The following is a 25973-nucleotide window of genomic DNA, read 5'->3' on the forward strand; positions in this document are numbered from 1 at the left end:
TGGGGGGGGTCTTAGGAGGGGGCAGTTAGGGGACAAGGAACAGGGAGTCTTAGGTAGGGGGTGGGGTTCTGGAGGGCAGTTAGGAGCAGGGGTCCCAGCAGGGGACAAGGAGCGGGGGGGTGGGGGGCTGGGAGTTCTGGGGGGAGCTGTCAGGGGGTGGGGAGTGGTTGGATGGGGCGTGGGAGTCCCAGGGGTCTGTCTGGGGGTGGGGGTGTGGATAAGGGTTGGGGCAGTCAGGGGACAAGAGGCAGGGAGGCTTAGATAGGGGGTGGAGTCCTGGGGGGCAGTTAGGGGCAGGGGTCCCAGGAGGGGGCAGTCAGGGGACAAGGAACGGGGGGAGGGTTGGGGGTTCTGGGGGGGGCGGGAAGTGGGAGGGGCAGGGGCAGGGGCAGGGCTAGGGCGGGGCTCCTCCCGTCCTCTTTTTTGCTTGCTGAAATATGGTAATCCTAACTTGGAGAGCATTACAGCACATGGTTCCTGATCGCCAACCCTAGCAAGACACAAATGTGCGCTTTCCACCGGAAACACCGTCAGGTCAAGCACTAGCTCCAGCTACCCATGGGATGGTACAATCCTTGAGCACTACGAACATCCAGGGTACCTGGGAGTCACATTAGACCGAATGCTGACATTCAAAGAGCACATCAAGAAGCTGAACAAGAAAGTGAACTCCAGGAACTGTGTACTCAAGAAACTAATCAAATGACCCCAAACCACTCCAAGTCACCAGTCTCTCCCTGTGTTACTCGACTGCAGAGTACGGTGCCCCAGTAGGGTCATGCTCAAGCCAGGCACACAAAATTGATACTGAACTCAAAGATCATCACAAGAACTTTGAAACCTATTTCCACACTGTCCTTATACTATGTAGCTTGGGGGGAATGCACCACCACCAGTGAGCTGGTTGTCTTCAGTCAAAAGGAGAGCCAAAACCAGGTGTGTGATTGGAGACCCCCACTGCATGGACACGTTCCACCATCCAAGAGGCTGAAGTCTAGAAAGAGCTTTGCCTCTGAAAATCCCTTACTCCCAAAATAGCACTGAGGAAGGCTACAGAAGAACCAAATGGCGGGAAACACTGGACAACCTGTTTCCTCCAGAACACTGACCTCAAACAAAACTACTGGCGTGCTCTAAATGGAGTGCGAGTTGGGGCGGCAAAACCTGGGGACAAGATGACCGAAGTGGAAGCTGGGGAATGTCTAGCCTAGACAAACACTTGAACACTGCCTGGTGCAGTGCCCCACTGTGAAGATCCTGTCTCCCCGCCCCAGCCCCCCAAACTATTCAAGGTAAGTGACAAAGCCAGGGTTCAGTTGCAGTTGTGGAGCGACAAGCTATGATGGTAACCATGTAGGTTTCTCAGCATTCCTTTGGGCCATTGTACTAACCTTCTGCCCCACTGGTCCTCTGGCACCGAACAGCCCCATGGCCCCTTTCGCACCTGCCTCGCCTTTGACCCCCTAAAATCGAACACACAAACCATGAGCCTTGTTTATTCAGAAATTGTCATTTCCATTTAAAAACATACCTCGCCTCCTGCCCCCCTACACCTTTACCAGGGCCGGCTCTAGGCACCAGCAAAACAAGCTGGTGCTTGGGGCGGCACATTTTTAGGGGCGGCATGGCTGGCACCAGAATGCCGCCCCTAAAAATGTGCCCCGGCCGCCCTAGCTCACCTCCGCTGCTGCTGCCATGGCGCACGAAACAGCTGATTCACGTGCCGCGGCGGCTCGGGGTCTCCCCCTCCCTCCCACGCTCTCAAACCTGGGAGGGAGGGGGAGATCCCGAGTGGCCGTTTCGCGTGCCGCTGCTCCCCCTCTGTCCCAGGCTTGAGAGCCTGGGGGGAGGAGGCAGGGCTGGGGATTTGGGGATGGGGCGGAGTTGAGGCGGGGCCGGGGGTGGGGTAATTAAAGAACCAGGGCGGGTGGGGAGCAGCCAAAATTGTTTTTGCTTTGAGCGGCAAAAATCCTAAAGCCGGCCCTGACCTTTACTTGGGATTCTAGATTGGGGCCTCCTCGCCACTCAGTTGGCACCCATAATTTCCCCTAGGGGCGAGGTTTTCCAACATTTTCACTCTGTAGATCACCTCATGAGAAAGAAGATCCCCACCCCACTCCCACCCTCCGAATCCCCCACTGCTGGCTTCTCAAAGGCTTGTTCTGTGCCATCGTTCAGAAGCGCTGACCCAGAAGTTTGATTAACAGGGGTCACTTGGTGTAGCTCTCAGAGCCCTGGGGAATCCTGACTGATGAGGCAGGGAATTTACTTCTTATGTAGAATATGCCACGGGACCAGCGGCTGCCTCCTTTTTAGGAGCTGCATCAAATACATCGCTGGCAGCTATTGCTCCTGAACGGGCAGTCAGTGGAGGAACAGGTGGAAATGGCGGAGAATTAATATAGCGTCCTGCATTGATTTAGCACCTTTAAGGATCTCGAAGCACCATACAACTCTACATGTGCGTAGGTGAGGGAACCAAGGCACCGCGCGCTGCATAATAGCTGCATGTAGGGAAGAACAGAAAAGCCAACCAGCCCGTACTGAAAATGCCCTGGGATCTGCAGCAGCCACACAAAGCAAAACTGAGCTGTTTTTAAGGAATCATAATCCCAGTTCTCCGATGAAGGGGAAGTTAGACCATTTTCCCTGATGATACCACAATCAACTGACTAGAGTGTATGTACACTGCTGCCTTCTAGTGGAGAGAATCAGAACTGCCCCACAGTAATTACATCACTTTGCTCCCTGTGTCAGGGGAACCATAGAAATGTAGAACTGGAAGGGACCTTGAAAGGTCATCAAGTCCAGTCCCCTGTCTTCACAGCAGGAGCAAGTACTGGCCCTGACAGATTATTTTGCCCCAGATCCCTAAATGACCCCCTCAAGGATTGAACTCACAACCCTGGGTTTAGTAGGCCAATGCTCAAACCACTGAGCTATCCCTCCCCCCTGAGATATACAGCCTCACTAGGAGAGCTTGTACCGATTGAGCTGTCAGTGTGGGGCATTGTGGGACGGCTTCTGAAAGCCAGCCACAGTTGATGTAGGCAATGCAGTGTCTACACCAGGGGTAGGCAACGTATGGCACGCGTGCCGAAGGCAGCATGTGAGCTGATTTTCAGCGGCACTCAGATTGCCCGGGTCCTGGCCACTGGTCCGGGGGGCTCTGCATTTTAATTTAATTTTAAATGAAGCTTCTCAAACATTTTAAAAACCTTATTTACTTTACATACAACAATAGTTTAGTTCTATATTATAGACTTATAGAAAGAGACCTTCTAAAAACGTTAAAATGTATGACTGGCACGCGAAACCTTAAATTAGAGTGAAAAAATGAAGACTTGGCACCCCACTTCTGAAAGGTTGCCGACCCCTGGTCTACACTGACACTGCGTTACCCTAACTACATCAACGCTGACTTTATGCTTCTTGTGGAAGTGGTGTTATTAAGACGGTGTAGTGGGCGAGTTACATCAGTGGGAGTGAAATTTTAGTGTAGACGCTTAGCGAGTTAAGTCAAAGTAAGCTGCCTTGTGTCGATCTAACTCTGTAGTGTAGACCAGGGCTAAATGAGCCCCCGAACACCAGCCAGTAGAGTGCGTTGAGCGGATACTATGCAAGATATCCTATAGAGGGCAGCAGTGCACATATAAGCTCTGTATATCACAAATGAAGCTGCCTAAGACCCGCAACAAATAAGGAGGTTCCTACCTTTTCTCCTGAAGGCCCATCCTCCCCTTTCTCGCCTTTGTCTCCATCGAAGCCTGGCAGGCCCCGTTCACCCTACGGGATGAGACAGAAGCTCCATGAACTACACTCGCAACCCAAGAAGGACGAGCCAGCATCTTCCAAACCTAGTCACGCCTCTTTGCTGTGCTTACACCAGGGGTGCATCTAAGGACTAGCAGCCCTCAGTGACCACAACTCGCAGAGGTGTATTTCTAGGTCAAGCTTCCCCACCTTGCTGCCTGCCAATGCTGCTCAGGGGGGAGAAGGTAGCTCAATTCCATGCCCTCTAGGAACTGGGTCGACGCCACCCAACTTGCTTCGCACAGGCAACCAAACTGCAAAAATTATTCAGCAGCAGCTTGTATAGCCACAGATAAGTATTATTACTAGCACTTGGCACTGTGCAGCTGCAATCATCTGCAGATCTCAAAGCATTTTGCAAAGGCTAATAGATATCATTAACCCCATTTTCCAGAAGGCCGAACCTAGGGAAGAGAGAAGTTAAGTGACTGCCTAAGATGGCACAGTTAACCAACTGCAAAGATGGGAACATACCCCAGATCTGCTGGTCCCCAGTCCCATGCTCTAGCCACTGCCCCACACTGCTTCTCTGTAGACAATCAACCCAGGGTCGAAACCAGCCACCTAGAGGTGAGAGGTCCTTTATGCCCTACCCAATCCCTGGAGCTCTCCATCTCTCCTGGCTGGGCATTTTATGAGCTAGCCAGCCCTCTGAGATAGTCACCAGGCCTGTTCATCAACTCAGCCAGGGCTCCCATCTCAAAAGCCACTGAACACACAGAAACCAGAACCAGGACACGGAATACACAGGAGAGCAGTAAACACCAATCAAGTAGGTTAAGACTGAGGGCTGTAATACTTGGGTCTAATTCTGACAGTTGGCTTGGGGTTGGGGGTGGCTAGATGGTGCTTGGTGGCCTGTGATATACAGGAGGTCAAATTGGATGACCTGGTGGCCCCTGCTAGCTTTAAACTCTGTGACTCTTAGGGTCCATCTACACTGCAACGTAAGCCCAGGGTTAGTAGAACTCGAGTTAGCAGACCCTGGGTTTGTTAACCTAGGGCTTGAGTGCCTATACTCATTTGTAACCCCAGGTGAGAAATTGTTGAACCTTGGGTCCCAACCTGGGGCTCCAGCATCTATACTGCATTATGCGGGCCCGAGTCCAACCACCCATACCCCAAACTTCCTAACAATCTCCCAAAATGTGGCCGATCTAACCATTTGTTCATGGTGCAGCGCGGGAAAACCTGACTGTCCACCAGCCAAAGAGTCAGCCTGTGGGATACTGTTGGCAGACTCCCAGAGCAGGAGTCTACACTACAAAGCAATAGGGCTTGAACCCTGGGTCCCAGCTTGACCCGGGCTCGGACCCGCCGTGCCTGTGGAATCCTGGGTCTGAGCCCTGGCTTAGCATGATGTAATGGGGGTTAGACTGGTGCCTGGGTTTGAACCCTGGGCTTCCACTGCAGTGTAGACATATACCCAACGACTACTACTGCAGATGAGAGAATGAACTGCTCCCAATTACTGAAGGGCAGGCATGCTTTCAAAGAGAACGGTCACAACCTACCGGATCTCCTTTGTTGCCTTTATAGCCTTGAGGTCCAAAAATAGTAATGGGGTCACCCTAGGAAACAGACAGGCAATAACGGTCGATGGACACCCAAGCAATGAGGCAGAATTGCAGTTACCATATGCCCCACTGGACAGACCGACATTTGCTGCGAATGGCTCAGCAGACAACATGCTGGGCGATTTACATAACAATAACAAAGGTATAAAAATATCCACCCTGCCCCTGAGCCACCACACAGATTTCATGGGCTGGCCGAGAGCTGCATGAGGCAAAGCAGGAGACCTGGGTTCATTCCTGAGCTTGGGTGGCAGATGCTGCAGAGATGGGAGACTTCCATCCCAGTGTGGCGAGCTGGCTCCTCACCCTAGCGTGACGCTCACTTGAAAGACAGAATATAACGATAGCTCACATCGATCTCCCCAGCGCTGTACTAGGACGAACCATAATGGTGACGTCTCACTGCTCCATCCGTGGTATCCCGTTATAGGGATGGAGACGTGGAGGGCAGGATGGGGTGTTCCCTCTACAGGAGTCCCGAGCAGGTTAATGTGGGCCAGAAGGGGCAAATTAACCCTATTTGCTGCACCTGGAGGGGAGCCAGGGCTTGATAAGGTCTAACTGCAGATGAAGCCCTGCTAGAGAGGAGCTGGGACAGGATAATACAGCCAGGAAGTGAGAGCAGGAGGGGGCTACACAGCAGGGGCCTGCAGCCACTGTCTAGAGGGAAAGGGAGTTGGTCAGGGACAAGGAGGAAGTCCAGGGGGAGAGCACACCTTGGAATCTGGCCCTGGACGAGAGAGTCTGGCAAAAGGACAAGAGGGGGGAAGTAGCCACGGGGGCGGAGGCAATTCCAGTGGAAATCCAGAGATAGAGGGGTGGGGTAGGAAGGAGCTCAGGGAAACAGCAACAGGGATTGAGACTAAGCAGGTCTGGATTGCTAGTCACAGGGTCCCTGGGCTGGAACCTGGAGTTGCCTGCAAGCCTGGTTCCCCTACCAGCCACTGGGACGCGGTACAAGGCCCGGAGGTGGAACAGAAGACCGTCTGAGGTGGCATCCAGACGGCTTGTCCGGTGGAAGTTTGATACCTGTACAGTGGCCTGGCCAAGAGGGCCGAGTCACGAAGAGCGAGCACTTTGAATTGCAAAAAGAGAGCGGGACTGACAACAGGGGGCGCCACAACGGGCAAAAGCTAATTCCCAGCCCAACCCACAAGAGGGCGCACCTGCGGTGAGCGGAGCCCTTCACACCAAGTGAGTCGGTGGCAGAGCTGGGATTAGAATGCAGGAGGTCCTGGAGCAGCAGTCCCGAGCTCAGAGCACAAGACCGTGTTTCTTTCTTTGAGAGAGGAGGACCAGGGAAAGGATGACAGCTGAAGGGGTTGAGGGATGGAGAAGTATCAATGGATGATGGGCGAACTGCAGAGTGTGGGGTTCAGGCATGTGCTAAAACGCAGAGCTGGGAGAATAGTGCGAACACTTTTCTGGGAGTCGCCGTTTGAATTTTGCAATGAATGTGTTTCAGTCGCGTTCACACCCTGTCAACATCCCAGCACTGGGAGACTGAGATGTATTAGTGGCAGCTTTACAAACATGAATGAGTTAAGCCCCAACACTTAATGGTGATGTCAGCAGTGTTAAGGGAGAATAACTCCCCAAAGGCATGGACTATGGGACAGTCCAATGTGCTCTCTGTGGATATGCAGCCTTGGGAGGACATTAGGGAGGTTTTGCCTTACAGCATGAGTCTGGTGATGGGTCTATATTGATGTCAATATCCGTTGGTGAGGGAAGTGAAACCCTCATGGAGCACTGCCGTGTATTCTTGATAGTGTAGCAGGCAAGATGACGCTGGAATGCACAACTTCTTATTTCCATGCTTTTCGGGTTTTGGATCGATGGGACGTGTCTTGATGAAGCTTTAGCTGGCACCAAACCTAGTCTTTGTTTGCTAATTAACTATGAACGTTAGTAGCACCAAGTGCACATTTAAATCTTGCGGCCTCCTTGTTAGCTTCTCTGGAGACTTTTGCGGCAGGGACTCTACTGTGAGTTTGCACAGCACCCAACACAAAGAGGCCCCCGATCTTGACAGCAATACAAATAATAAATTCATCATCATCATCATCATCATCCCTTCCAGTTTGAGACACTCTTCCACTTTCCTGGGCTTGAAGGGTTCCAAAGCAAACTAGATTGGGATTAACAGATTTTTAAGACCAGAAGAGACCATGGGCTCATCCATTCCGAGGTCCTGCATAACACGGAGAGTTTCGCACAGGTGAAGCAGGAGCTAGCAAGAAAGTTAGGAAGCAATTAGTGGAAGAACTAAGCACACCCCAATGATCTCCCCCGTCCTGTCTTATCTCACCAGCCTCCTTATATTTTATTAAGGCATCCTTTGGAGAAGGCATTCCACATTCCTTTAGGTTGGGAAGTATTTTCAGGTACCTTCAAGAAAGAGATTAAGAACTGATTTGTCACTGGAGCAGGGCGGCTTTGAAAGTAGATTCTTCAGACACAAATCAGCCTTAATCATTTAATACTCTTTGGCTCAACGGTAGAATTGCCATGTAGGTTTTCTAAACCTCCTTTACTAACAAGCCATTTCACCCAGGAGAAAAGTTAACAGGAAACTTGACAGAGATTCAATACTTTCTGGACAAAGGCAATGGGGCACTTTTCAGATCTCTTCTTGGTGTTGGTTTAATATTACTTGATATAATCAATCTCATGATTTTTAAGACTCTAACATTGATGAACTGTGCAAACTGTAATCAGATATATTTTTCACTTCCTGTCCTAAACTGTTACAAAGCAGTACAGCGCAACATTAATCAGCTGCCACATTCCACCTCAGCGGTGGCTGCATTTTTGTGGTGGGTTAAGGATTCCTTCTGAATTCTTATGAAAGCAAGGTTTCATAGTAGTGACTTCAGCCAGCCATGGTGCTAGCAGAAAATGGTTGAAGCTTCTTCATATAGCTCCGCCAATTCATCTCATATCTAACTTAGTATACTAGGCTTGGTTCTTGGTAAAGACAGACATCTACTAGGGACAAACTTGGGTCTACAAACGCCATGCCTTCCATCTGTGAACCAAGGCAGGAGTTGAACCTAGGTCTTCTGAGATAAGAGGCCATTGCAGACACCAAAGTTCAGGATCCTTGTCCAGAACTTGCTTCAGATTAGCTGCACCACTGTCTAGGCACTATACAGCTCTCTCTTCTACTTGGTTACAAAACAGCAGAGGTCCCAGATGTCTGAAAACATAATTTTTTTCATTTATGTCTCTAATTTGTCCACCCATTGACATTATTTTAGACACGTGTCCAACTGTCAACTGGCATTCATAAAGCCCTTCCAACTTCTTATATCCCACCTCCCCCAGACAGTCAACATTTTGTATGTCCCTTACTCTTTCTCCCTTGGGTCCCAGAAGGCCACGATCACCCTGAAACAAAAAAGACAATGGAAGGCTTTTTCTCTACCGTTGGCACATCACTCAATACACCCATCTGTTTACAAACTGCTCTTATCTATAACTATAGCAACCTATGCTCAGAGAATGCAATTCAGCTGAGCACCTGGAATCGCTTTGCAATGACTAACTCATCACACAAAGTCGCATGTAACGTAAGTGTCGCTATCCCAATTTTATAGCTGGGGAAACCAAGGCCCAGAGGATTTAGGTGACTTGCAGAACAGCAGGAACCAAACCCACAAGCACTGATCCCCAGTCCCTTGGCCAAGCCCCTAGACAAAGCCTTTGCTATACAATGCTCTCCTGTGTGTTTGGGATTTTCCTAGCATTCCAAATGTTATACAGGGGGTGTCCTTCTCACCAGATGTCTGCAAACAGGCATTGATAATCCCACAAAAGGCAGAGTCCTGGAATTCCTCGTGGTCTGGCAGGAAGAATAATCCGCACTATACTTTCCCCCTAAATACCACCTTACGTTCTCAAAGCACTGTACAAACATTAACCGGTTTCTCCATTGTCTACAGCGCCATGAGGCAGCTCAGTGTTATTTTCCCCAGCTCACATATAGGGATCGCCCCCCATCTACACGACATAATGACTGGATTTAAGGTGGTTGTGAACGTGGTTTTGTTTTTGTTTGATTAGGGAGCGGTATTTTAGCCTGGGTAGCTCCCACGGCTCTCGCCCAAGAATCTGGCCCTGGAAACCAGAGCAAAGGGAGAGTGAATAATGTATGGGTGGAGACTGGCTGAAATATGCTTAGGAGCGTATGTCCTCAGCAATGGAGTCCATCACTCAGGGTGCTGGGGAACATGGAGTCCACTGGAGGTCTGCCTGGATGAGGTGACCATCCAGGCGCCGCAGAAAGTCAAGCTAAGACGCCCGCTGCTTACTCTTTCTCCTTTCACTCCGGGCAGGCCTTTCAGACCCTGCAAACATATGAAACAGCATGTCAGAACGAACACCTGGTGGGGGCAACGTGGCAGGCAGCAGCAACGTCCTCAGGCGAGGGCAGAGCTCTGGGGACAGGACGAGCGTGGCACAGAGGGTTTGAGTCGCCTCTCACTCCCGCTGGGGTGACTTGGTAGAACGGCTCTGTGGGCAAAGGCGGCAGAAGAGGAGACTCAGGCCCCGATTGTGGCAAGCGACTGGATCCCCAAAAGGACTCGGGCCCGTCTCCTCATATGCATGGGGCAAAGCGATCTATCTGTCTGAGATACTGATACAGCCCCTAGTATCTGAGCACCTCACGCTCTGTAATGTATTGATCCTCACAGCACCCCAGTGAGACGGGGACGTGCTGTTACCGCATGGCATAGGGCAGGGGGAGTTAGGCATCTACATGCCTTTGGGGATCTGGAACCTAAGCGCCTGGCCCCATGTCACACAGAGCTTGCAGCAAAGCAAGGAATTGGACGTTGGAATCCCAGAGGAGCACCTAACTACTGAGCATCCCAACCCCCGCTGCGCTGTGGAACAGGTGAATAAAGACTTGCACTTTTCTGACTTCCCCCACATTTAGCTCTTTTCCTTCCTGATTCTCAAAGTGGTGCAGAAGAAGAACTGTAGCTTCTCCATTTATAACCATCCATCTACTCCTGATGGACATATTCAATCCTTCCTGGGAACACTGCAGAAGAAGCAGTGTGAGACCCACTCTAGAGTCACCAGTGGCTCCACTCCATCCTACCCTCTGGCTCTACACAACCAGGAGGCAGGTTTCCATGGCTTTCGGCATGCTAGGCTTTGAACTACATCCCCACAAGATCGTCTGCACTAACATAGCATCCAAAGATCTCAAAGCGCTTTCCAAAGCTGGGGAAGGATCATTATCCCCATTTTACAGATGGGTGGGGAAAGGGGGTCCAGACATTTTAAACGAATTCCACGAGGGTACATCGAGGTTATCTACAATGGCATGAAGCCACCCTGCAACCAGTAGCAGCAAATATCTCCAATGGCCGGAGATGGGACACGAAATGGGGACGGCTCTGAGCTACTGCAGAGAATTCCTTCCCACGTGTCTGGCTGGTGAGTCTTGCCCACATGCTCAGGGTCTAACTGATCGCCAGATTTGCGGTCAGGAAGGAATTTTCCTCCAGGTCAGATTGGCAGGGACCCAGGGGCAGGTCGCCTTCCTCTGCAACATGATGCACTTGCAGGTTTAAACTAATGTAAATGGTGGATTCTCTGTAACATAAAGTCTTTAAACCATGATTTGAGGACTTCAGTAACTCAGCCAGAGGTGAGGGGTCTGCTCCAGGAGTGGGTGGGCGAGGTTCTGTGGCTGCCACGGGCAGGAGGTCAGACGCAGTGATCAGGCTGGTCCCTTCTGGCCTTAAAGTCTATGAGGGCACACAGAGTGGAAGAGCAGAGAACGGAACTCAAGTCTCCAGACTCCACCCTGCTGCTTTAACCACTAGATTATTCTGCCTTAATAATGTAAGAGGTGCCCTCACCGTGTGCTGCGTTTAAGGATGAGATTTACCACCAGGCCTTGCGATGCAATAATCTCTGGACAAGCAGCAAAGAGTCCTGTGGCACCTTATAGACTAACCGAAGTATTGGAGCATGAGCTTTCGTGGGTGAATACCCACTTCGTCGGATGCATAATCTTTGGGTTTCTACAACTGTCACTATTTCCCATCACATTCCATCTACTTCTCCTTTATTCCCATCTGCGGGTACTCCCGGAATCGTGTGTTGCTATTGCTGTACCTAGTCAGGGATTTTTGGCCCATAACTCACCCCTCTGGGAACACAGGGCAAGAGTTTGTACGGACTCGGAGCTCCATGAGATCATGCAGAGAAAGGGATGCAGGGGGAACGGAGCTGCATGCTGAATCAAAAAGCCCTTTGTGGAAGGGTCATGCTGAATGGGCAAGGAATGCAAGTCAATTACACTCAGAGTTGTGGCCCATGTTTTCAAATCCACCTATAGGATCTGCACACCCAACTCCCATTAAAATCAGTGGGAAGTGGGCAGCCATCCCTATGTGGCTTTGAAAACCTCATCCTATAGCAGCGTCCACATCTAGGGCATCTCACCAGCCAGCCTTGGGCCTGGTGCCACAAAACCATCCTCATAGGCTTCAGAGGCTGAATCACTCGATAATTGCCCTGTTCTGTTCACTCCCTCTGAAGCATCTGGCATCGGCCACTGTCAGAAGATGAGATACTGGGCTAGAGGGACCACCGGCCTGGCCCTCTAAGGCCGTTCTTTTGTTCTGATTGACTTACCATCATGCCAATGGGGCCTCGGACTCCTGCAATGCCCTCCTCCCCCTGTCAGCAAAGAGAGATTTAGTTTCATTACTGTGTCTACAAACAATGAAGCATGGATAATACACACAAGCCCCATCCTGCGAGCCCTCCGTGCATGGCACTCCCACTGAAGTCAATGGATGACCTGTGCATAGCGGCCCAGATCCTCAAAGGTATTTAGGAGCCAAACTCCCATTGAAACCACTGGGAATTCAGCGCCTAAATACCTTTGAGGACTTGGACCAAAGAGCCTGCAAGGTTGGACCCTCTGCCATCGGTCTATTATTTAGTGCCAGGTTCCCCTGGAGAACGGTGACCTGGACACTTCAAAGTCACAGTGTATTCATTGCAAAGCTGCGTTTCCAGCTGTCCTGTGCGTGCGGCGTAGGGAACGGGAGGCACGACAGTCCCTGCCTGGTGGGGTAGGGAGCAGTGGGTGAGCAACGGAAAAGGTTGAGGTAGGGAACTATCTTCTCAACTCCCAGTGTTTCCAGGAGGGGTCAGATGCTTTTCTATGGAGTCGTTCTGTGACAAGCAAAGGGTCAAGTTCTGTTTGCATGAACGTCAGGGAGACCACGCCCCGTAAATAAGGCAGCCCAGAATCTGGCCTGGAATGCACCTCATTGCTCTGTCCCCTCTACATTTGTCGATAGGAATTGCTTGCCTGTTATCTACCTATCCCTTTACAAAATGTGTGTATATGTAGCCTTCCTATGAAATGTAACCCATGTGCCTATACCCGTCTATAACACACGGCCCATGTCTCTACCCTGCTTAGAACACCTATTACTCATGTACTAACCCTTCAGAAACCTACATATGCACTGTAGCCTTGCCGGCTAATTCACTGAGTACATTTTGGCCTTACAAGCTAAATCCTGGAAGATCTGTCTGACTGCAAGTGCCAGACCTTTATACAGACCTAAGTACGCCCCGGGAGGCCAGGTTCTCATCTCAGTTACACTAGTGTAAACTCAGCGTAATGCCAAAGAATCCAGTGATTCACTCTAGGTTTACCCAACAGTACTAAAAGCAGAATTAGCTTCTCATTGTTTTATTACCTCCCCCGGCCCACAAAAAAAAAAAAAACCTTAGCAAGATTTACACTAGACCTTACACAGCTGTTGACATTCTCAGTCAGCGGCGCTTCCCAGGTGCCTATTTGAACAGCTCTCCTGGCAGCTGGTGGGTTCGTATAAATGTCTTGCATGGTAAAGTCAGTTTATTCATAGAACGGCCACAGAGGAAGCAGCACATGAAGACGTCTTCGCTGATCTAGCTGCGTGAGGGTTTGCATCCCGCCCCGGTACTGCACTCTGGGCGGGGGGGGGGGGGGGTGTTAGTCTGTTTAAGCAGCTCAGCTCTCACTAGTCAAATGTACTAATAAGATGTTTATTTTTTATCAATAATTATGTCACAGAACCATAGGGGTTGGAACAGACCTCATCTAGTCCAATCCCCTGCTCAAAGCAGGACCAACCCCAACATCCCAGCCAGGGCTTTGTCAAGCCGGGCCTTAAAAACCTCTAAGGAAGGAGATTCCACCACCTCCCTAGGTAACGCATTCCAGTGCTTCACCACCCTCCTAGGGAAATAGTGTTTCCTAATATCCAACCTGGACCTCCCCCACTGCAACTTGAGACCATTGCTCCTTGTTCTGTCATCTGCCACCACTGAGAACAGCCGAGCTCCATCCTCTTTGGAGCCCCCCTTCAGGTTTATACGACATTTATATGACAGTAGCACCTACAGGCCCCACTCCAGGATCGGTCCCCTTTATGGTTGGCACTTTACAGACATATCCATTTATTTGTTAAAACTTTGCATCCATTCTATTCCGGGAGTGGGGAGGCAGAGAGGAATTCACGCTTAATTCTTTTATTTAATTTTAAATGAACAGAAAGATCTGTGAGGCCAGGCTGGCTGGACAGCCACATGTTGATGGCAGTGTAGATGAGGAGTAAATCCACGGAAGGCCATGAAGCTACATGAGTGCAAGCGTAAGTTTACACAGCAGGAGCTGTGCACCAGGCTAGTCTACCTGAGCTAGCTTGAAGCCATCTAGCGCGTGTGATGTTAGCAGTGAAGTGTGGGCTTTATTTATTTAAGCTAAGAACATACCCAGGGTCTATGCCAGGCTTTGCAGCTCAGGCAGTATCTGTCTTCACTGTTGCTGTTACCCCACTAACTTGGATTTCAGGTAGCTCAGGGGTGGGGTAGCCCGTGATCAGGTTTTCCTCTGCAGAGACATACCCTCCATGAGATCAGCATCAGGGCCTCAGCCTCCGTTATATTCACTTACTGAGGTGTGGTTTCCACCTATGCCACCGGGAGGCGGGGTGGGGTGGCTGAGTGCAAAGGAGCAGGGCAGGAGACCATGGTCTGGTGGCTCAGAGAGAGACGCAAACAGTCAGTGTAATTCCCATGACTCCTCCTTTGCACCTTGGGGACAGATCAGTAGTGGTGGGAGGGAGCATTAGCTTCATGCCAACTCCACAGAGGCACAGGTGTGTGTGGGGTGGACAGAGCCCATCGCCTCTGAGCATGGCCAAATTTGGTCTCAGTAAAAATTCAAAGGGATTCAAAGGGTCAGCACCTGAAGGGGCTTTTGATAGGAGTGATTATTGCACGATAACACGTTTAGCATGTTCAGAACAGACACTGCAATGAGAGAACCGAACGGAACCTGGCGTGGTGATGGAACGACCTACCCCGGGGCCAGGCAGTCCACGGGGACCTCTCGCACCTGCCACACCGAGGCCAATCTCCCCCTGCACAACAGAAAGGAACACAAAGGGGTCGTTTCAGGGACACAGCCGCACATTCCTCCTCTCGGTGCCACACCTCTCTGTTACTACCTAGGGCATGAGGCAAAGCCCCCTGAAATCAATGGGCATTTTACCATCAATTCCAGCGGGCATTGGCTCAATCCCTTGTATTGCAAAGACCACAACGGCTGGGCCCAAACCACGCTTATCCCCTTGTTATTGCTCTAGTGCCAACAGCAGGATTGCTGCCTCACAGACAGGTGACAAATCACAGCCCCTGCCCGGAGGGGCCCACAATTTAAGAGGGCAACATCAAAGGGCATGTCTACGCTGCACAGTTAACCCACACCCCCTTACAGTCCACACAGAAAAACCTCAGATCTGGGTTTGGAGGAGGCTTGGAAACTTGGGTTGGAACTCGCCCACTTTCACGTGAGGACACTGGCTAAACCACTCGAGTGGGGACAGTCCTCCAATGCCGTGCCACAGTTTCCCCTGAAGGACAGAGAAGTTCTCCTGCAATTGACCAGGAAAGAATCCTAGAGCATCGCAGCACAAAGACGCGTGGGCTATGCCCCTGGTACACACGGGCAAGCGCAGACAGCATGAGGACACAGTGACGCAGGTACGGCTCGCCAGCGGGGATGCTCACACCTGGGCGAAGCTAACAAAGGGGCTCAGACCCAGGTGTCAATCACCCACGTTAACTGTGCTGCACAGACACAGCTTAAAGCACAGGCACGGGGCTGGCGTGCAACAAAAACAACACAACGGGGCAGGGCAGCTCGCCTGGATCCCATCCGTTCCAGCGTTTTCTTAATTAATTTTTCCATTTTTTACAAGTTAGTGGGAAGCGATAATCCCTCAAGTAGGGGCCTGATCGGAAGCCCATGGCAATCCACGGAAAAACCTCCCTGGGCTTGGGATCAGGCCTCTCGTCTGTTAACACTGCTTTGGACGAGACCATTCGGGTGTGTGGGTCCTCAGGGGGAAAGTGCATGAAGGGGGAGCAGGTGTAGGATTGCCAACTTCGAATTTCTGAAAACTGCACACTACAGCAGGAGCACCGGAACCTTCCGCCGCCCCCTGCTCTGCCTCCTGAGGCCCCGCCCCCTGCTCCGCCTCTTCCCCTGAAGCCTGTCGCTGCTCTCCCCTTCCTCATCACTCGATCCTCTCCACCCCCCTCCCGCCCCCCCAGCTGGGCTCCCTCTGCTCCAGGGCTGGGACAGGAGCTGCAGCCCCTGATACGGAGCCTGTCTGCCCATGAGATGCAGGTAGGAGGAGGCGGCCCCAGCTGAGCAGGAGCTGGTGCGGGTTGATGACCCGGTGCCTCTCCCTGCCCCCACCCGCGGTAACTGGACTGTTCGTGTCCAGTCAGTGCATTGGACCGGACACTGTACAGGTCCCCTTTTGAACAGATGTTCCAGTCAAAAACCAGTCACTAGGCAACCCTAAGCAGGTGGGGATGTTGGATGGGGTCAGGCCTGGCTTCCAGCTGTATGGGGTGAGACAGGCGGCAGCGAGAAGTCATGGTGTTTCCTTTCAGTCCTCCTCAGAGTGCAATTCCCACCCCTCCATCCCTGCCCATAGCTTTGGGCAGAGGCTACCATTTTGGGATTCATACTGGCATTGTCTCTGTCTTTCCCGCCATCCTCAGCTCACCTTGTTGCCATTGGTCCCGGGCAGCCCTCGCATCCCCTGCAGAACAAGGAGACACACACTTGAGTTTGTGACACCTCTGATGCACCGTGTCCCAAGGAACGGAGCCGGCGAGCGGCAGGCAGGTTGTAACACGCACAGCAAAAGGAATTCAGAGCGGGTGAGAAGAACTGGGCTGAGAGCCGGAGAACAAAGCCCTCCCTCCCTCCACGGGACAGATACAGCATGGGCAGCAGCAGCACGAACTTCCCTGCCGTGATCCCTCTGCCGTTGGGCCTCACTCCTGACCCGAGGCCAAATCTGCATGTGGAAGGATCCATGCACCATCCCCTCCCAGCCCCTGTGTAGGACTCCCCCTCACAGTCTGGGGTCTGTGCACTAAGGATCTGTGTTTGTACAGCGCCTAGCCCGACGGGATCCTGGTCCATGACTGGGGAACGCACAAAATATACAATAACAAGGGTACGAGTAGCTCACTCACGGAATGCAACAGTGAAAGTAACCAAAGGTCACCTGTTTTCCCGGGGGCCCTGGAGGTCCTGCCGGCCCCGTGGATCCATTCCTGCCTCTCCTACCGCGTTCCCCCTTCAAACAGAAAAGCCGTTAAGAGGGAGATGGGCAGTAAATGGCCTAAACAGTAGAAGAAGCTTACAATAGTTGTAAGGCAACTGGGCAGGGGGTTGGGTTAGAAGAGGGGTGTAGCGAGGCGGTGTGGTTCCCCACCGCCCCCGAGAGGGACGAGCCTCTCTGGACACCAAAGTGGGAGGAGCCAGCAAACGCTCCCAGAGAGCAGGACAGGAAGTATAAAAACTCAACCCCAGAGCTCACTAGAAGAACAGCTGCCAGAGAGGCCAGACACCTTTTTTTTTTTTTAAATATGGAGATATACCTATCTCACAGAACTGGAAGGGACCCCGAAAGGTCATCAAGTCCAGCCCACTGCCTTCATTAGCAGGACCAAGTAGTGATTTTTGCCCCAGATCCCTAAGTGGACCCCTCAAAGATTGAACTCACAACCCTGGGTTTAGCAGGCCAATGCTCAAACCATTGAGCTAGCCCTCCCCTACCAGTTAGGAGACCCTAGCAACTGGCGGCGGACCCAGAGACTGGCCTGACCTGCTGACGCCTGACACTGACCAGAGCCCTGAGGAACTGTCAAGCCTGCCCCGCACAAGTTACCCGGAGGAGTTGCCGAGTCTATCCTTCGCCAGGTACCCTGAGGAGCCCATGGTGATGGGCCCCCCGGAGGACACCGTCCGGACCCAGGTACCACAGGAGGGGAAGTTAGGCAGTAGCCCAGGGGCAGCCGACCCGAGTCTGGCTGCAGCACTGTCAGAGCCTATGTCCATGTGTTGCGGCGAGGATCCCCCTGACGCAGCAGCGGGTCTTCTGCCGCTGCTAGGGCCCGGGCTGGGACGCAGTGGAGAAGGAGGGGCTGTGTCCCCCCGCCACCCAACTTGTGGGTGTCAGTCTCCCCCTCTCCCAGGCCCTTTGGAGCCAAGAGTCTGGACTTGCTGTCTACCTGCCTTTGCTCAGCCCTGCCTGAGGGCCTGAGCCACTGACGCCCTGACCCAGGGCCGGGGCCTGCTCATTATATAACAGTTGCCCAGCTCCTGTCTGAGAACCTGAGCCTGTGACTCACTACTGCCCGCCGACCAGGCGTGAATAACTATTTGTGTTTTGCCTCTACTGCTGCCGCGGCGAGAGACTCCCATGGCCAGGCTAATTGCCCGTCACAAGGAAGGAAGTAGCGAGGCGGTGTGGTTCCCCGCCGCCTGGAGAGGGATGAGCCCCGGCCAAACCCCTCTACAAGGGGGTGGCTGAGAAACAGCTTCCATCTCCCCAGATCACACTAAGCAACTCTGAGCTTTTCTAGGAATGAAAAAGAAGATCCCTTTGGGCCCAGAGGGTGGCTGGCTCTGCAGGCAGATCTGGAGATCCATCCCAGGGAGAAAGCTTGTTTAGGCAATGTCAGAGATCGGCTACTGAGTTAGATGGAGGGCGGGTCTGATGCAGTCTGACCATCCCTAGGTTCGACTGTTGAGTAGGTCATTTGAAATTCTCCAGTGTGCTACCGTCCGCACAAGCTGATAGAGACGAGATGCTCTAGCTCACAGACCCGGTCTGGGCTTGATGCTGGAATCTCTAGGGTGAGGTTCTCCAGCCTGTGTTACACAGGAGGTCAGCTTAGGTGGTCCCCTGTGGCTTCACAGCCTCAGGGAGTTAATAAACGTAGGGAAGAGGGGGAAAGAGTGAACCACTGCTGGAGGGCAAGTGATCGGGCATCATGCAAGGGGAGCAGTGCTTGGGAGGGGCTACTGTTTGTTTTTCCTGGGCTGGACTGGCTGACATGGTCTAACATTAGATACAGCAGTTTCCAAGCACCCCAGTGATTCAGCACCTGGGACTGCTCTTGGTGTCGCGCGGAACAGCCGAGCAAAGGAACATCCCAACGTCAGCAGCGCCCGGCAAGGATTAACTGTCCCCGTGCATCACGCAGTTCTTCGCTCACAACACGAGAGCTTGCTCACCACGCTGTAACTGCTGTGCTTGTAGCACTGAGGCTGATTACGGTGTGTGTCAGGGTGACACAGCCATTTCCCGGGGAGGAAGGTCTTCGTGTTCCGGCAGCAGGACGTGTGCTGAGAACAGCTCTGCCTCCTGAATCTCACAGGCAAGATTTCAGCTGGCTGTGGGGGAACGGTAATGGCCCTTGGGACTGGTTGTCCCACGCTGCGTGAGGTCCCTCCCACCACACGGCTTCTCACAGAGTCTCAGCATCTGTTTGCACCCTCGTGCCTTGCGATTGTGGGTACAATGCAGTCCTCTCTTCCCCCCCCACACCACACTCACTCTTTATTGCCCATGACATGTCACCTACCTTCTGCCCCGGCATGCCCGATGGACCTGGGGCTCCTCTCTCTCCCGGTGATCCTGGAATGCCAGGGTTGCCACGAATACCCTGGATGCCCTGCACTCCCGGAGGTCCCGGGGCTCCGGGCTCCCCCTGTGGCAAAGGAATCATGTGGATGTAGTCACAACACGAGCCGCAGGCTCCCTGGTAACACAGCTCATTGTAGCCATGACCAGCAGGCTATTCACAAGGGGTTCTCTGCTCCCTTGACATCTACTGCTCCTTCCAGATTTAACTGGTGAGTCCACCGAGTGCCCATGCAAGGAAGGGCCTAATGACACTGGCCTGAGCCGGGCACAAGGCCGACAGGCACCTCTCTGCACACCGCTGCCCTCATGAGACCTGCAACGCCCCCCACCGCCCAGTCCTCAGCTCCCACGCAGCTCACACTCCCACCTCTGCCCTGCAGCAGCAAACCCCCCCAGCCATTGTAGCCCGATGCCCCACACTGCTCTGCCAGAGCATCTTAACGCTGACCTGCGAGTTCACCTCAATTATTCCAGCCCGAAATGGCTCCACCAATGCCCCCCAATCCTGACATGCCTGCAGCATCCCATTTATTTCAGTCCTGGGATCTCACAAGCGCAGCCTGGCTAATGTACTTCGCCTCTGATTCTTCAGCATCCAGCTCTGGCAACGGTAAAACGACCTTCCATCTGCCCACCCCAAAGGAAACGTCAGGTGTGAAACGGTGCCATGCAGGAGACAGCCCCCAGAGCTGTGCGTTTGGAACACACGGGTGGTCTTGCCCCCCAGAGCCTCGACTGGCTTTGCTAGCCCATCTCTGCAAGCCCCACTGAGCCCCGTGGACCCTTGGTGCCTGCCTGCATGGTGGTTGTGCGATCAGCAAGGGGCACAAAGAGAGAGCATCTTGGATGATGTGCGCACAAAGTGAGATCCTGTCCACTTACCTTATACCCAGGGGGCCCAGCTTGACCGACGGGGCCTCTGAACCCAATTCCTGGTTCTCCCTGTAAAGAGAGACAAGGGGAGGAGATCAAGAACAATCAGAAACACACCGCTTCCTCCATCATGGGCCTGTCAAAATCATACTGGACACGTCACTACGTGCTGCTCACTTCAGGCCCAATCCAACTCCCACTGAAGTCAATACTCCGGATACGGGAGCTACAGAACCCACCCAAGATAGATGGATGTAAGGCTGCTGCATCTGCCGTTGAGGGAGGAGAGTTATATGGCCCACTCCCAGAGGGAGAGAACTACAGCGAGAAGCTAAACAGCTCGACGCTGGAGAAAACACAAGAGACAGCGGTAGGCAGCAGCTGATCGTCTACAGGGATTAGCTCTATATACGCAGCATTACTGAACAAAGCCCTTTTGTGTACAGAGAACAGCCAGGAAGGGGCAGCAAGACATGAATTCTAAGGCCTGGTCTACACTACGGGTTTAGGTCGACTTTAGCAGCGTTAAACCGAATTAAGCCTGGACACGTCCACACAACGAGGCCCTTTCTTTCGACTTAAAGGGCCCTTTAAACCGGTTTCTTTACACCACCTCCGACGAGGGGATTAGCGATAAAACCGGCCTTTGCGGGTCGGAATTGGGGTAGTGTGGACGGAATTCGATGTTATTGGCCTCCGGGAGCTATCCCACAGTGCTTCATTGTGACCGCTCTGGACAGCGCTCTCAACTCAGATGCACTGACCAGGTAGACAGGAAAAGACCCGCGAAGGTTTGAATTTCATTTCCTGTTTGCCCAGCGTGGAGAGCACAGGTGACCACGCAGAGCTCATCAGCACAGGTAACCGTCATGGAGTCCTCCCAGGATCGCAAAAGAGCTCCAGCATGGACCGAACGGGAGGTACGAGATCTGCTCGCCATATGGGGAGATGAAGCAGTGATAGCTGAACTCCGTAGCAGTAAAAGAAATGGAAAAGTATTAGAAAAGATCTCCAAGGCCATGAAGGACCGAGGCCATAACAGGGACACACAGCAGTGCCGCGTGAAAATTAAGGAGCTAAGGCAAGCCTACCACAAAGCCAGAGAAGCAAACGGAAGGTCCGGGGCAGAGCCGCAAACTTGCCGCTACTACGCGGAGCTGCATGCGATCCTAGGGGGTGCAGCCACCACTACCCCAACCGTGTGCTATGACTCTCTCACTGGAGAAACACACAGGGAAGACGGTTCGGGGAACGAGGAAGATGACGATGGAGGTACTGTAGGTAGCTCACAGCAGCAAGGAAGCGGAGAAACCGGTTTCCCCAACAGCCAGGATATGTTTGTGACCCTGGACCTGGAACCAGTAACCCCCGAACTCACCCAAGACCCTCAGGGCACACAGGAGACCTCTGGTGAGTGTAACTTTGTAAATATTTGTAAACATTACAAAAAAAAAGCAAGCAAGTCTGTTAACGTGTATGGGGATGGAGCGGAAATCCTCCAGGGACATCTCCAGAAAGCTCTCCTGGTTGAAATGGGGTGATTTTATTAAGGGGGACATTCAGAGGCGCCCGTTCCTGCTATTCTGACCAGAAATGTTCCCCGCTGTTAACCACGCGGTGGGGGGGGAGGGGTGAAGTGATCATCCCAGAGAATCGTGTGTGTGTGTGTGTGGGGGGGGGGGTTAACTTGGGTTAGTGCCGCATGTTAACCGGGAAACCGCAGCCCCCTCCTTTTACATTGAAACCCCATTTTAAATGGACAACCCAATTCATCCTTGATATGGGAAATGCGCTGCTGTTTGCAACCTTTCCCGCATGTTAAGAAGGTTAAAAAAGCCAAAACACTGTGGCCTACGATGGCTGCCTGCAAGCCGAAATATGCGACCTTGTAATGAAAGAGTGTACCCATTGTTCCCTAAAATGTGTCTTTTTTAACCACCTCTCCCTTCTCCTCCACCAGCTGCAAATGTTTCTCCTTCGCAGAGGCTCGTGAACATTAGAAAGAGAAAACGTAAGACGAGGGACGAGATGTTCACGGAGCTGCAGATGTCCTCCCACGCTGATAGAGCACAGCAGAATGCGTGGAGGCAGTCAATGTCGGAGATGAGAAAAGCCCAACATGAACGAGAGGAGAGGTGGCGGGCTGAAGACGATAGGTGGCGTCAGCTTGCAGACAGACGGCAAGAGGCAATGCTCCGTCTGCTGGAGCATCAAAGTGATATGCTCGAGCGTATGGTTGAGTTGCAGGAAAGGCAGCAGGAGCAGAGACCGCCGCTACAGCCCCTGTGTAACCAACAGCCCTCCTCCCCAAGTTCCATAGCCTCGTCACCCAGACGCCCAAGAACACGGTGGGGGGGCCTCCGTCCACCCAGTCACTCCACCCCAGATGATCGCCCAAGCATCAGAAGGCTGGGCTTCAATAAGAGTTAAAGTTTTAAAATGCAGTGTGTCCTTTTCCATCCCTCCTCCCCCACCCATCCCTGCTACCTTGGCAATTATCCCCCTACCTCTGTAAGGAACTAATAAAGAATGCATGAATGTGAAAAAACAATGACTTTATTGCCTCTGCAAGCGGGAGGGGAGGGGAGGGTGGGGTGGGGTGGTTGGTTTACAGGGAAGTAGAGTGAACCGGGTCGGGGGGGGGGGTTGGAGGGTTCATCAAGGAGAAACAAACAGAAGTTTCACACAGTAGCCTGGCCAGTCACAAAACTCGTTTTCAAAGCTTCTCTGATGCGCACCGCGCCCTGCTGTGCTCCTCTAACCGCCCTGGTGTCTGGCTGCGTGTAATCAGCGGCCAGGCGAGTTGCCTCAACCTCCCACCCCACCATAAATGTCTCCCCCTTACTCTCACAGATATTGTGGAGCGCACAGCAAGCAGCAATAACAATGGGGATATTCTTTTCGCTGAGGTCTGAGCGAGTCAGTAAGCTGCGCCAGCGCGCTTTTAAACGTCCAAATGCACATTCCACCACCATTCGGCACTTGCTCAGCCTGTAGTTGAACAGGTCCTGACTCCTGTCCAGGCTGCCTGTGTATGGCTTCATGAGCCATGGCATTAAGGGGTAGGCTGGGTCCCCAAGGATCACGATAGGCATTTCAACATCCCCAATGGTCACTTTCTGGTCCGGGAAGAAAGTCCCTTCCTCCAGCTTTCGAAACAGAGCAGAGTTCCTGAAGACGCGAGCATCATGTACCTTTCCCGGCCATCCCACGTTGATGTTGGTGAAACGTCCCTTGTGATCCACCAGGGCTTGCAGCAGCATTGAAAAGTACCCCTTGCGGTTTATGTAGTCGGTGGCTTGGTGCTCCGGTGACAAGATAGGGATATGGGTTCCGTCTATGGCCCCGCCACAGTTTGGGAATCCCATTTCAGCAAAACCATCCACTATTGACTGCACGTTGCCCAGAGTCACTACCCTTGCTATCACCAGGTCTTTCATTGCCCTGGCAAATTGGATCACAGCAGCCCCCACAGTAGATTTGCCCACTCCAAATTGATTCCCGACTGACCGGTAGCTGTCTGGCGTTGCAAGCTTCCACAGGGCTATTGCCACTCGCTTCTCAACTGTGAGGGCTGCTCTCATCTTGGTATCCTGGCGTTTCAGGGCAGGGGAAAGCAAGTCACAAAGTTCCATGAAAGTGCCCTTACGCATGCGAAAGTTTCGCAGCCACTGGGAATCGTCCCATACCTGCAGCACGATGCGGTCCCACCAGTCTGTGCTTGTTTCCCGGGCCCAGAATCGGCGTTCCACGGTATCAACCTGCCCCAGTAACACCATGATTTCCACATTGCTGGGGCCTGTGCCTTGTGAGAGGTCTATGGCCATGTCAATTTCCTCATCACTCTCGTCGCCGCGCTGCAATCGCCTCCTCGCCTGGTCCGGGTTTCGCCTTGGCATGTTCTGGCTCTGCATGTACTCCAGGACAATGCGCGTGGTGTTCATAGTGCTCATAATTGCCGCGGTGATCTGAGCGGGCTCCATGATCCCAGTGCTAGCTATGGCGCCTGGTCAGAAAAAAGGCGCGAAAGTAGTATCTGATGGACCAGGAGAAGGAGGGCGGGAGGGAGGGAGGGCCGAGTGACGACATGGCGTACAGGTACAGGAACAGGGAGAAACACAAACAACTGTCACACAGAATGGTCCCCCCAAAGATTAAACTGGAAACCCTGGGCTTAGCAGGCCGTTGATTTCACGGAGGAAGGGGAAGCAAATGAACACAGAACAAATCTATTTTTTACATCTTAAGGTGGCAGCCGACGCTGCAGCATGAGTGACAGCCATACCAGTATGACGATGACGGGTACCAATCATAATATGCCATCATCTGCCAAAAGGCAAGGGGCTGCTGCTGTGTAGCAATGCAGCCCCACGTCTGCCAGCCCCACGTCCGCCAGCACCCAGCATCGCCCTCGGCCTCTTCTGGGTGCTTAGCAGACAATATTGGGCAATTGGCAGAAAATAGTATATTATGACTGGTAACCGTCATCATCGAAACAGTAGCATGTCTGCCCAGGTGGCCATGATTGACAGCCATACCAGTACGACGACGACGGGTACCAGTCATAATATACCATCGCCTGCAAGGGGCTGGTGCAATGCAGCACTACGGCTGCCAGCCCCACGGCTATCACTCATGCTACACCGTCTACCGCCAAAAGGCAGTTAGCAGCTGCTGCTGTGTAGCAATGCAGTCCCACGTCTGCCGGCACCCAGAGGACATATGGTGACGGTGAGCTCAGCTGAGCTGAGCGGGCTCCATGCTTGCCGTGGTATGTTGTCTGCACAGGTAACCCAGGTAAAAAGGCGCGAATCTATTGTCTGCCGTTGCTGTGACGAGGGGGGAGGGGCCTGACGACATGTACCCAGAACCGCCCGCGACACTGTTTTGCATCATCCGGGCATTGGGATCTCAACCCAGAATTCCAAGGGGCGGCAGAGACTGCGGGAACTGTGGGATAGCTGTGGGATAGCTACCCATAGTGCAATGCTCCGGAAGTCGACGCTAGCCTCGTACTGTGGACGAGGTCTGCCGACTAGAGCACCTAGAGCATTTTATTGTGTGGACATACACAATCGGCTGTATACAACCGATTTCAATAAAACCGGCTTCTATAAATTCGAACTAATTTCGTAGTGTAGACATACCCTTATGGTGTAAGAACAGCGGCCTAAGCAGGAGAGTCCTTGAGTATGGTACCAAAGTCATCTCTTACCTTTTGACCATTTTCTCCTCTGTCTCCTTTAGTGCCCTAGGAATGAAGAGAACGTTACAGAGCCCGTGATCATTGCTGGGGAAGAGGGCTGGGTGAAATACGCCCTGCATGGGATCGGGAATCATGTCAGAGATTTCTGTGTAATCTGCAAGGGGCACAGAGAATCTCCGGCTAGTCATAACTGTGGGCTAGGAACTGCTGCTTCCACTTACTACGAGGGCACAGGAAGCATGGTCGTGGAGAAAAAGGGATGGAGAGCACTAGCTGAATGATCCTAAGTGTATACAGATAAGTCGTAGATCTTTCCTGCAGTCTTACCCTTGGAATCACCAGCCGGTCCTAGGCAGATATGAACAAGTGGTTTTTAGGGACAGAATCACTGCTTTGGGGGTTAAAATCCAGGCGCTCTTGTCTGTAGGAAGCAGCTTCAAAGGAGCT

At 52.5% G+C, this 25973-nt stretch overlaps 1 protein-coding gene across 1 annotated transcript in view; it reads right to left on the reverse strand.

Annotated features, from left to right (window-relative positions):
* Nucleotides 1-25973, reverse strand: part of LOC117873537 (collagen alpha-1(VII) chain-like) — a 227207-nt gene that overhangs the window by 57731 nt on the left and 143503 nt on the right. Inside the window, exons 70-81 of the mRNA XM_034763016.1 lie at nucleotides 25536-25571; nucleotides 20330-20389; nucleotides 19386-19511; nucleotides 17018-17089; nucleotides 16508-16543; nucleotides 14789-14848; nucleotides 12054-12098; nucleotides 9707-9742; nucleotides 8748-8783; nucleotides 5328-5384; nucleotides 3715-3786; nucleotides 1392-1463 (exon numbers count right to left, since the gene is read on the reverse strand). Coding sequence (XP_034618907.1) covers nucleotides 1392-1463; nucleotides 3715-3786; nucleotides 5328-5384; nucleotides 8748-8783; nucleotides 9707-9742; nucleotides 12054-12098; nucleotides 14789-14848; nucleotides 16508-16543; nucleotides 17018-17089; nucleotides 19386-19511; nucleotides 20330-20389; nucleotides 25536-25571 — 708 coding nt within the window. The remainder of the gene's footprint in view (nucleotides 1-1391; nucleotides 1464-3714; nucleotides 3787-5327; nucleotides 5385-8747; nucleotides 8784-9706; nucleotides 9743-12053; nucleotides 12099-14788; nucleotides 14849-16507; nucleotides 16544-17017; nucleotides 17090-19385; nucleotides 19512-20329; nucleotides 20390-25535; nucleotides 25572-25973) is intronic.

This window comes from Trachemys scripta, chromosome 1, assembly GCF_013100865.1.
Source record: "Trachemys scripta elegans isolate TJP31775 chromosome 1, CAS_Tse_1.0, whole genome shotgun sequence".
NCBI lineage: Eukaryota > Metazoa > Chordata > Testudines > Emydidae > Trachemys > Trachemys scripta.